At 44.8% G+C, this 12,333-nt stretch overlaps 1 protein-coding gene across 7 annotated transcripts in view; it reads right to left on the reverse strand.

Annotated features, from left to right (window-relative positions):
- Window positions 1-1,631: 1,631 nt before the first annotated feature.
- The window catches only part of TOM1L2 (target of myb1 like 2 membrane trafficking protein), a 108,417-nt gene continuing 97,715 nt past the window's right edge, over window positions 1,632-12,333 (reverse strand). For all 7 annotated transcript variants that reach the window (XM_089656741.1, XM_089656740.1, XM_089656739.1 and 4 more), the window contains 2 exons: window positions 8,917-8,953; window positions 1,632-6,237 (listed from right to left, as the gene is read on the reverse strand). In XM_089656741.1, the coding sequence (XP_089512867.1) occupies window positions 6,089-6,237; window positions 8,917-8,953 (186 nt within the window). In that variant the 3' untranslated portion in view covers window positions 1,632-6,088. The remainder of the gene's footprint in view (window positions 6,238-8,916; window positions 8,954-12,333) is intronic.

Genomic DNA, 12,333 nt, shown 5'->3' on the forward strand with positions numbered 1-12,333 from the left:
TTCCCAAAGAATGCTTGAGCCTTTGTAAGCCTTACAAATCTTTATGTTCTGATAAAGGGGGTGCTTGTGAACCCCGAAACGCATTGCATGTTTGTTTTTTTTATGATGATGTCAAAGAATTATTAAAGCAGTCTGGACACTTTACCTTTGGCTTGTAAACTGCTTCGGGTTATTTCCTGGGTACTCACTGGAGGGTATCCCCGTTTTGTGGGAGCAGCCTAGCTGGAGCCAGTGAACTCATTGCAGTAGTGTACTTCCATCAATCCAGACCAATGAATACTTGAAGTCCCGCAACGCTTGGATACGTTTCTGTGATGGGCTAGGGAAGTAGCAGCATAGGCCGGAGCACTGTATCCTGGGAGCACGCAGAGAAGACTACACGCTCCATGTTACCCTGAAGTATTGGGAATTTCTCAGGTTTTTAATAGAGGAAAAGAGCAGTACGGGATTATGCACAATAGCATTGGGGGGGGGGTGACCGTGCGGTTGAGACACGCTTTTACCTCCTCCTAACCGCTATCCCCTTTAGCTGCAGAGGCAGCAGCTGGGAAAGTACACATGCTGCGGCTGCAATGTTTTGTTTCATGCCAACAAAGTATTGGGAATTTCTCAGGTTTTTAATAGAGGAAAAGAGCAGTACGGGATTATTCACAATAGCATTGGGGGGGGGGGGGGGACCGTGCGGTTGAGACACGCTTTTACCTCCTCCTAACCGCTATCCCCTTTAGCTGCAGAGGCAGCAGCTGGGAAAGTACACATGCTGCGGCTGCAATGTTTTGTTTCATGCCAACGCCTGGCAAACAAGACCTATTCAAATGAATGGGGCCACTCCGCAAGCACCCCGCAACTATGTGCAATGCACGTGGGTGTTGGATGCTTATGCAGGAATCAAGGGGTTAAAGGAGGTGATGAGGAGACAAAACATATCCTCAATGCCCATCAAATGCTCTCTGAAGAGCGATCTGTGTTCGGATTGTTGTACAGACAGCAAAGCTTGTGTGAATGAGCCCTAAGGAAGAAAGGCAAAGGCGAGTATTCGCATGTGAGCTCCAGAGAGGCCTGGGGACAGTTTCAAGGAACCTGTCAAGCTGGAAACTGTCCCCATATCTCAGCTCCTGATAGATGTCTCCTTCCGCAGCCGTTCATTCGTGAATACATGTTCTGCCACTTTGATGGAACAAGTGGGGAGGAGGAGGAAGGGGAGCGGCAGAGAGCAGTATCCTAGCTTCTATATCACATCATTCATGTTCCCTTCCAAAGATTTCCAAGTTTTTAAAATCTTGAACCCTTGCAATGATGCTTACCGCAAGGGTCCCTGCAAACCTACTTCTATTGCGTCTGTGCTTTTAGAATAAATGGAAGTTACTCTTTAAAACTGATTAGTTGTTATGGGCAACACCACCTTTCTCTATATATCCATCCATATAACAGGTTCTATATACATCCCTTGTCATTGCTATGACCAGGCTGCTTACATTCAGACAGTGCAGTGATTTCCCAAAACTAAATAACTGCAAGTACAATCCATAGGCAGCAATATCACGGACAACTCGTATCCCCCATAGTTGTGTAAACCAGCCCAGAAAATATATGGCATCAGAAAGGGTTAAAATGACCATTTAAAATACATGTATGTTAGATTTATGTTAGTGTCCACTTTAATATATGTATATAGGTTCCCTGCAGTGGAAGAGGGGATTGTGGGTACAGTAAGGAATGCCCAATTAAATCAGCAGGTGATGACAGTGTTGGGTTAAAGGAGACCTCCACTCCAAACCAAGAATTTCATTTTGGGTAGAAACCAGCTGGGTTATTATATACACCTAAAGGGAAACTCCAGCAAACAGACACATCCACACCAGCACAACTGACCCCCCCCCCCCCCCCCGATAGCTTAGTAATAGCATCAACGGTTGGCCCGTGTCACTGCCACGCCTACTGCTTGCTCTTGGTTAGTGATCATCGCCATCCACAGCGGTCTCCTGTAAGCCCACCTGAGAATCTCAACCCGCTCTGCCCTTCATCACTCACTGCTGCAAACTCCATTTTTACTTTCAGTTGGTGTATTGCAACTTTTTGTATAAGATTTTATTTTACAAATATTTATTATAGTTTACAACCTAAGGGCAGCAGCCTTTTCCTATCGGTTTGTCTCTAATTGACAATCTCTATGGAGCTGTACAGAGCAGGGAGAGGAGTCACTTCTCTGCCTCAATCAGCGGTGTGCTATATACCGAGCTACAGCTATCCTGCTCCATAAACATTGAGTTCTACTTTCAACAAGGCAGTTAACGTTAGCCTGGTGAGCTGTGAGAGACTGTGCCTATGGCAAAGTACATATGACAGTCATATGAAATATGTCATATTTATCTGTCTACAAGAAATACATTTTTAAAATGTAACTTCTTGCCCTGAATTTAATAATATCGAATATCTTTTATATCTAAAACTACACATTCACAAGAGTAAAGACCAATGATGTACCGCTGCAACTAGGGCTTGCCACCATCTGGTCTTGTTGCCGCCCTTTCTCATTATGTTGAGCAGTGGGGTGGGCAGTAAAGGCTAATGGTGCAACATTGCAGCTAGGGCATTCCAACAAATGGTCCAATTGCTGCCTTTCTTCACAATGTCCTGTGGGGTGGGTGCTTGGGGGGGGGTTGTAAATCCCAATGCAGCTATGGCTTGCCACCAACTGGCCTTGTTACTGTCCTTTATCAAGATGCTCTGCAGAGGGTGGGAGTAAAAGCCAATGGTGTTCCACTGCAGGTAGGGCCTGCCACCAACTGGTCTTGTTGCTGTCCTTTGTCATGTCGTCATCCAGAGGGTTGGGAGTAAAGGCCGATGGTGTGCCACTGCAGCTAGGGCTTGCCACCAACTGGTCTTGTTGCCACCCATCATTATGATGTCATCCAGAGGGGTAGGAGTAAAGGCCGATGGTGTGCCACTGCAGCTAGGGCTTGACACCAACTGGTCTTGTTGCCACCAATCATCATGTCATCCAGAGGGGTGGGAGTACAGGCAGATGGTGTGCCACTGCAGCTAGGGCTTGACACCAACTGGTCTTGTTGCCACCCATCATCATGATGTCATCCAGAGGGGTGGGAGTAAAGGCTGATGGTGTGCCACTGCAGCTAGGGCTGGCCACCAACTGGTCTTGTTGAAGCCCTTCATCACAATGTCATCCAAAGGGGTGGGAGTAAAGGCCAATGGTGTTCCACTGCAGATATGGCCTGTCACTAACTGGTCTTGTTGCTGTCCTTCTTCATGATGTCCTGTAGAGGGGTGGGAGTAAAGGTTGATGGTGTGCCACTGCCACCAAATGGTCTCTCTCACTGCACTCCAGAAGAGAGAAGACCTGGGGCCCAGCATGTGGTGTGACCATGGACTCAGGTAAGTATATGGGCCATTAATGGGGCTAGTCTAATTAGCTAGAGGGAGTTGGAAGAATCCCTGACTGGATTTCCACTTTAAGTCTGAAACCCTACTTTGTCTCTGCACCAGAAGTAAATAGGGGATGACTCTAATCAGCACAGCAATGGCAGAAACTAGGGGATTGCTGCTAGGAGATCCTCAAAGAATTGGATCATGTTAAAGAACCCGTGGGTGCAAACCTAACTTTGCATACAAGGGTCATCTAATGACACCACCCAAAATTCATAATCCCGAGTGAAGGTCCCCTTTTTTTTTTTTTTTTTTAACAATTTTCATCTGCAGAAATGAACATATTATGGACAGGCGGTCGTTTGTTTCTACTGTTCAACTTAATTAGCTGAGAGGTAAGAAAGATGTGCAAACATTGCAGTTCAGGTATACATCACGCCTTCTCTCTCTCTCTCTCTCTCTCTAAATATACATATGAAAAGAGACCTACTGTCTTAAGAGAGATGAGACATGCAGTGCTATTGCAGTTACACTGGAGGTGCAGATAGGGAACATTTACAAGAAGAGCAATTAGGAATGTGCAGAGCGCCACCTAGAAGGTCACTACCGCCAAATACTATAGAGCAGGCCTCAAGCCGAACGCCCTTCTGTCCTCTAACTGCAGGAACTGGTCACTCATCAGAGCAAGTCGCCCATAAAATCATGAGACAGCGAAGGACCAATTGTCGATTGCTTAGGATCCTGACATTGGTAGGATAATGCGCTGGGCAAAGCAGCCATATTGTGAGATGAATACCCGACAATGATTTATGAACTAATGACATCTCTGCGACCTGAATGGGCTTACTACAAAAAGAACTCTGAATATCAATTACAATGCGCAGGGTGCAGTAACCCCAAACAACCAATCAGAATTAAAGTTGCTGCAGTCACATTAGTGAAACATTAATTCTGATTTGTTGCTGTGGATTAGTTTACTTGGCACATTAGACTCTGTCCTATTAAAGCTGAAGTTAAATCTGCTTTCCATCGTCCCCCAAGTTCTCCTCAGTCCACATGCTTAAAAAAATGTTTGAATTCAACCTGTTTTCTTTATATACCTTATTTTAGACCCAGTGATGTCATCATTGGGACTCCTTGCTTCCATATGCAATGCAGACAGATCACGGCTGGTGGGAAGATGTGGCAGGGTGCTGTACATAGCTTTGTGAAAACATTGCAGCACTCTGCCTCAGTACACCTCAAAAGCCCGCAGCTGATATGAGCAGTTGGTTGGTTTATGGGAGGAGTTCTGCAAATATCTAAATTCCGTGATGGATGGGTAACAATCTGGGGGAGTAGGTGTTCCTTGACAGCCTGTATTTGCATGAGGACCACCCTCCCACGTCATACTATGCCTCCATGAGTCAAAGAACTGAGGTCCAATGAAGGAAAGGGGAAGGCCAGGGACAGTCCCTTCCATTCAAGGAAAGGGCGAGATAATTCGCTCTTGCAAATCTAGCAATTTAAGTTCACAAATGAGCAAGGGCTATCATATCACAAGGAGCATTTCTGAAATGCAAAATACATTTTTACTTTCTCTTGCTCTCCCCATGTTTAATTCGGTCATCGGGAGCCAAGGAAACTCATAGCTTATGCAGGGCTATGGATGACCCCCCCACCATGTGACAGCCCTGGGTGGTGAGTATACCGGGTATTTCATGATTGGAGCAGCAAGAGAGCAAAGGAAAGTAAGTATATGTTGGAGAGGGGTGGGGAGGGGGGGTTAAAGTAAACCTTAACTCGCAAAGCACAGACTTGTTTTAGACCAGGGGTCTCCAAACCTTCTAAGAAAGGGCCAATCTACAATCCTTCAGACTTTAGGGGGGCCGGACTGTGACCCAGTGGGAGTAGAAGATGCTCCAGCATCAGTGGGCATAAACAATGCTCTATTATTGGCTTGAAAGGAGGAAATAGTGCCCAATCATTGGTTTGAATGGAAGGAATAGTACCCCATTGTTGGGATCAATGGGAAGAATAGTGCCCCATTGTTGGGATCAATGGGAAGAATAGTGCCCCATTGTTGGGATCAATGGGAAGACTAGTGCCCCATTGTTGGGATCAATGGGAAGACTAATGCCCCATTGTTGGGATCAAGGGGAAGACTAATGCCCCATTGTTGGGATCAATGGGAAGACTAGTGCCCCATTGTTGGGATCAATGGGAAGACTAGTGCCCCATTGTTGGGATCAATGGGAAGACTAGTGCCCCATTGTTGGGATCAATGGGAAGACTAGTGCCCCATTGTTGGGATCAATGGGAAGAATAGTGCCCCATTGTTGGGATCAATGGGAAGAATAGTGCCTCATCAGTCAGTTGGTGTAATAGTGTCCCAGGGACCAAATAAAAGGCAAGTCAAGGGCCACAGTTTGGTGACCACTGCTTTAGACTAACAGCAGCAGGCCGGAGGTCCTCTCAAGCAATGCTGGTCGCACGATCCTGCAATCACATAAATGCAGGATAATTTCACAAGATGCCTGCCTCGCTCAGCGGTAGTTTCTCATGAACAGATGGGCTGCGCTCCTATAACCAGTGCTAGATCTCACAAAATGGCTTATGCGGAGGAACTGATGGTCCCAGTTTTAGTGCAGGGCTACAGGACAGATTGGGGTGCCTGTGTGCGGCGGTGGGGAGTGCAATGAGCGCTATACAGAAGTGGGATTATTTACAATGCGAATAGCGTATCATCGACCCGTTCCTGTTTCTTTCGGTTGGCCGGGTTGCTCGCCACGGCGGGCTCTGTGCTGGGAGGAGATGGGAGATCCGGTAACCTTTCGGCTGCCTTGGCTCGCTCTTCTAGGAACTTATCAAATTCTAAGAAAGAAAAAAAAAGAAAAATTGTAAATTTTTGTAAATTCAGTTTTACAGTAAGAAGGTGTTAAACGGCCATAAAGGCACTTAAAGTGGTTGTAAACCCTCAGATGATATGCACAGATGAAACAAATCCTCCTACATAAGTTGGACCTGTTTATCTGTAGTCTTCTCTTCATCAAAGTCCAGAATTTATAAAGCTTGTCTGAGCTTTATAACAGGGGGCGCAAAGAGATGAAGTTACACTCTGCAGAGCTCAGTGAAGAGAGCTCTGAGAGCTGATTGGGGGGAAGGGCACACCCCCTTTTACACAGCACACAGGAACAGAGCTGAGGCTGTCAATCACAGGCTGTGTGCTGGAGATCCCTTCCCTGTCACCTCTTTATCTTTTCGTGTCAGAATTCATTCATGCCGATAGCAGAGAGAGGAGGAAGTACACAGAAATGACTCAGTGCTCTTATTTGAGACAAGTCAGCACTATAAAGGGATATACTTTGTTTATATGTCATGATTGAGGTTTCCAACCCCTTCTGACTACTCAGGGAAAATGAGAAAGCCCATACCCTGAGCCAATTGCCTTTACAGCAATATCCCGCTGCTCCTTCCAGTTTGTCCAGGGGACAAACTTTAAGGACAATGATGTCACCGCCTCCATCATCGTGTTTGGGCCTGGCGGTAACTAAGCTGGAGCACTGCATCATGAAAGGAAATTGCATGCTCCCCCATATCCTAAAGCACGAGGTATTTTGCAGCAGAAGGAGCCACGGGGAATACAAGTGGGTTACTGGGTGGCCTTTGAAGAAACCCTCTCCCTTTCCCTCCACGGGCCTGGTTGCTGGGTCTCTTTAAATTGTAAATTCCTATTATTAAATGTAAGTAGGCCTGTCTTTCCTGAGAAAATCGGTGAAAAACAAATTGCATGAATTATCTTTAAAAATGAACCTGTGCTCCATTTTACATTTAAAAGTAACAATCCTTTCTGAAAAAATATATGAACGCCCACTATTACCTTTACTTTTGCAACTGCTTCTCTCCGATTTATTTTCATTTATTGACTTTTCTTGACTTCATGGCTAAGGTCCATCAACTGCCCCTCTCCTCCCCCTCGTTCAATGAAAGTGCCCTTCCTAGCCACTGGAGCAGTCTCATTGGACAGTGGAGGAAAGTTATGGCCTTTCACATGAGCAGTCCACCTGTCTGTTTTTCACGCGGACCTGATTGGACCCTCCATTCTCCTCTAGTCGTGTACTTGTATCCATTTACACCCGCCTACCTCAAATTCGATCCGAACTGGCAAAAACAAATGGAAGGGGATCCGTTCCCCTCCATCTGGCCAGAGCAGAGGGTGGTCAGGTGTAAAAGGACAGTCAGTCCTTTACATCCGACTGCCCATATATCTGAGTGGCCTGTGTCTATGTCCACGCTGCATAAGAAGAGCGGACACGGACCTGTCATCCGCCCGTTCCACTCAGCTCAGCAGGGGATCAACAGACAGATCCCCTGCTGAAAAATCCGGATCCAACCCGTGTGAAAGAACTTAGTGAAGCTTAGCCATGAAGTCGGGAAATGTCAGGCCCCGGGTCAAAGTGATACTAAATCAGACAGGAGCCTTGAAGAGGCTTTTCTGGTTACAGTTGGTTGTAAACCTCAGACATGAAATATGAGCAAAGCATATCCCTCTATAGTGTGTACTTGTCTCATATAAGAGCACTAAGTATCATTTCTGTCTGCTTCGTTCCTCTGCTATCAGCATGAGTCACTTGTGAAAGGTTTTCCTGACACCAAGACAAAAATGGTGACGGGGAGGGGCCTCCAGCATATTGACAGCCTCAGCTCTGTTCCTGTGTGCTGTGTGGAGGAAGGTGTATCCCTTCCCTCCAAATGGCTCTCACAGCTCTCCTCACTGAGCGTACCTTCAGCTGGAATTACTGGAACCAATGCCCCGGATGGCTCTTTCTGCAGCAGCTGAAAGCAGGCTTCTACTCCTCTCCCTCCCACTGGCTTTCAGCTGCTGCAGAGAGAGCCATACAGAGGGGGATCGGTTCTCCCTGCTGCTCAGGACCCTCTGTGTGCCCCCACAGTGCTGCTGGCTTCCCTCCTCTCCTTCCCACCACCAGCTGCAAGCACACAGTAGGATCCTTCAGGATGGAGAGTGAGGAAGGGTCCAGTAAATATGTCACATTTACCATCCCCTTCCTTTCCTGAATGAACACAATAAGTGATCGGTATCAATCACTCACTGTGTTCATTCGTAACTAAAGCCTAGTAAACTGTTTGTTTTTTTTTTAGAGGGGGAGTGGGGCTATCAAGTTGGTTATATGAGGCTTCCAGAACAGATAGGAGCAATGCTCTGTGCCGGCCAACCAGAGTCATTCTGATCCATCCTGGAAGCCCTGCAGAAAGAAGCACCGGGGTTGGGTGGATGGGAGTGGAGTTTTCAAATTCCTGGAACTCTACACCGGCTGTATGGGCATTGACAGCTCATCACTAATGGAGGCAAGTATGGCGCTGGGGGAGGGTGTACGGTGTTAGTTCAACTTTTCATTTTTTTTCTGAAAAGGAGAAATCACAGCAGGTGATGCATTTGTGAACAGATCTGTGAAGCAGCATTTATACCCTGAAGTCATTTCTGCTTTTAAACTTTATTAGCTGATTATTCCTCTGCAAACACAAAAGACGTACCTTCACTTGTCACTCCTTCCTCCAGCTCCTCCCCCTTCTAGAGAAAAAAAGAAGAAAATGCACAATGAAGCTGGCTGAAGAATACAAAGTGACAAAAAGACAACTTTAAAAGAATAAGAGATTTGTATCAATGACTTGGAATGGAGTTATGTGCCAAAAGCCCATCTATTTGCAGATATACTGGTGTCTGGTCCTCTTTTAAAGGACTGATAAGAGATTTTTCATAAGGGGGAATCTGTCATTTTGTCCACTCAGCAAAAAGTGACATGTTCTCTTGAAAGAACTCCTCTCCAACCACTCTGACCTTCACTCCGGCTGCTCCGTTATGGGGGAGCATGTGACCTTCGTTACCAGGATGCAGTGCTAGGGCTTGAGCAAACAATCACCAGGTCCAACCACTGTCACTTAGGGGAGGGGGGCAGGGCAATAACCTTGTGTAAGCTCTGACAATGGAGGGGGGCAGGGCAATAACCTTGTGTAAGCTCTGACAATGGAGGGGGGCAGGGCAATAACCTTGTGTAAGCTCTGACAATGACCAACATGGAGCTTGTACATGGATTAGACTCAGAGCTCCAACAGAAGAACAGAACAGTAGGGGTGCACAGTGAAGGTGAGTATCATTCAGAACTTTCAAGAGAACCTGCCACTTTGTTCCAATTGGGTAAAGTCACAAATTCCCTTAATAATGTTCAGGTATACATGTAAAAGGTTTAGGAACCAATCAGAACAAAATTCTGGGCTCATCCAACTGAGTAGACTTTCTACAGTTACTGCTCACCTACTTTACCACAGGAGTGAGCTCTCAAGCCCCCCACCCATGTGTGGTCCACTATCTCCTCTGTTGCAGCATCACTGAGCTCAGAATTACTGTAACAGGGGGGATAAATTGCATGTAAGGGCATCTGAACTATAGAAAACGTTTGCTCCTGTTATGGTGGGGATGACCAATAACAGCTGGGAGTGTCTAAGCGACGTCCTAGCTACAAGGCAGGATGGGAAGATGCCAACTTTGGGAGTTTTTCGGGCCAGGGTTCTGGAGGTACATAGATGGCCTATATCTGTAGCAAGGGCATTATTTAACTTTGGTCAGCCTGTTTTTATCTACAAGCTCCCCTTACCTGCGTAGACCTTTTTTTGGTAAAGGTGAACTAACCCATTAGGCTAAAGGATGCAAAGTTGGCCATAGATGGATCGAAATTTGGTCAGTTCAGCAGGGCCAGCTGAAATTCTTTCCATGTGTGGTCACTCCTGCTCGACAGAAATTAGACTGACTTCCGTTGAACAGGCTTGCTGGAAAATTTTTCATGATTGGTGAATTATGATCCCCTGGCTGAATGAAAAAAAAAAAAAAAGGAACCAAATATGGCCAGCTTTGGCAGCATCCTTTTTACGTGATGACTGAACATGAATTCGTCGAAGAGTTGGAGTCAATATTATCCAACTGCCTGAACTTCCTGTTCAGTCATCACATAAATGGAAGCTGCCAACTGCCACTTCTGCCCACATGGAAGAAAAATATATTTGAAATATATTTTAAAAATATTCTTCCCAAATATATGAAATGCTACAATTTTGGCCGTATTCAATATAGTTCAATAACTGCATGTTGAAATGCGTTTTTATTACAAAATATATGAAAACTATTTTTAAAATTACATTTCAAATATACTGTATGTCTTTAAAAATACAAATCTACATTTTTGGAATGCATTTACAAATATATGTAAAAATATATGTTAAAATGACTTTTTTATATGTTACAAAAAATCTGAAGAACATATTTAAAAAAAATTATTTTAACATATATTTTGTAAATGCATTCCAAAAATGTAGATTTGTATTTTTAAAGACATACAGTATATTTGAAATGTAATTTTAAAAATATTTTTCATATATTTTGCAATAAAAACGCATTTCAACATGCACTATATATATATATATATATATATATAGGCTCAATTAGAAGCCCAGCAGGAGCACGACGGTAGTTAAAGGCACCCTATGTGTCCCCATGCCAGATCCAGCAAGCATGTATGTCTTGGGGCTACCCATTTCTCCTTAAAGGCGCAGGGACACATTAGAAGCCCAGCAAGAGCATATTGCCAGCTGGAGGCATCCAATGTGTCCCTAAATCCAAAGGAGCAAGCTTTACAAATCTGCCAACCACCTCAATTTACAAATTGCTTTTGAAGTAAGGTGGATATGGAAGAGCTTTGCACAGCAAAAACAGAAAAAAGTTTTCCCGACAGACCAACTAGCCTGCGAAAATGTGTACAACCAAACCCTGTTTTTAATGAAAATCGTTAATGAAAATCGTTAGACAGCGCCATTTTTTTTTTTGCAGGCTAACTAGTGAGTGGGCTGAGAAAACTTGACTGTTTGTGCTGCACAAAGTCCTTCAATGTGCACCTTCATTCAAAAGCTAGTTGTAAATTGGTGTGGTTGCCATTTTTATATATCTTGCTTGTTGGATTTGGGGATACATTGGATGCCTTCAGATGCCATTGTGCTCTTGCTGGACTTCTAATGTGTCCGTGTGCTTTTATGGAGGAATGGGTTGCCCCATGACATACCTGCCCTTAATTTATCCATTGCTATATATGTTTTATTATGGAGACTCAACTATAAAAGTTAGGACCAAACTATACAGAGGAGCCCTGATGAGGCAATCCGGCTTCCACATAGATTTGCAAATGCATGCAATAAAGACCTGTTTTTAATGTAAATGGTTAGACGGTTCCATTTTATTTTTTTTGCAGACTAGCTGGTAAGTGTTCTTCTACCCACATCTGATCATATAAGCGGACAAAAGCTGGTTGGCTTCAAGGCCAATTGAACTTTTATTTTTAAATCAACTAAATACAATCCATGTGCATAAAAAACAAAAGGTGAGCACAATGTTTTGAGTTTTTCTTTAGAAAGCTACCATATTAGTAGAAAAGCCTGTCCCCTGCTAGCATACTGGAGAGAAGGACCCTTGTTCTCTGTGTGGAAGCAGTAGTCTCTCAGCAGATGAAAATAAGAGGAAGGGGGGAGAGAGGCACCCATGAAACTAATATAGTGTAGTATATCAATGTAATAAAAAGATCATAAAAATCATATAATATTGCACTCACAAGGGTGAAGTGTTTGCAGGCATGTCATTATGGCAGGAGTCCATAGCCGCAGGCAGATGGATGGCTTTATCCGCTGGGAGCTGGATGGAGAGGCAGCCACTGGAGGTGCAGAGAGGAAGGGCGCCTTAGAGAGCGGGATGCAAAGCCAAGAGCGTAGCAAAAAGTGCAAGAGCTTCAGCCACTGTGTGCACTAGCGAATCAGGGGCTGACGAAGGAAGTTTGCTGTTCTTCCAAAAAAACGTTCCCGGATGGCTGATGAAGGAAGTTTGTTGTTCTTCAGAAAACGTGTTCCCTGATGGCT

Source organism: Staurois parvus, unplaced genomic scaffold (assembly GCF_062004578.1).
Source record: "Staurois parvus isolate SC_StPar_1 unplaced genomic scaffold, SC_StPar_1.0 ptg000931l, whole genome shotgun sequence".
In the NCBI taxonomy this organism is placed as follows: Eukaryota; Metazoa; Chordata; class Amphibia; order Anura; family Ranidae; genus Staurois; species Staurois parvus.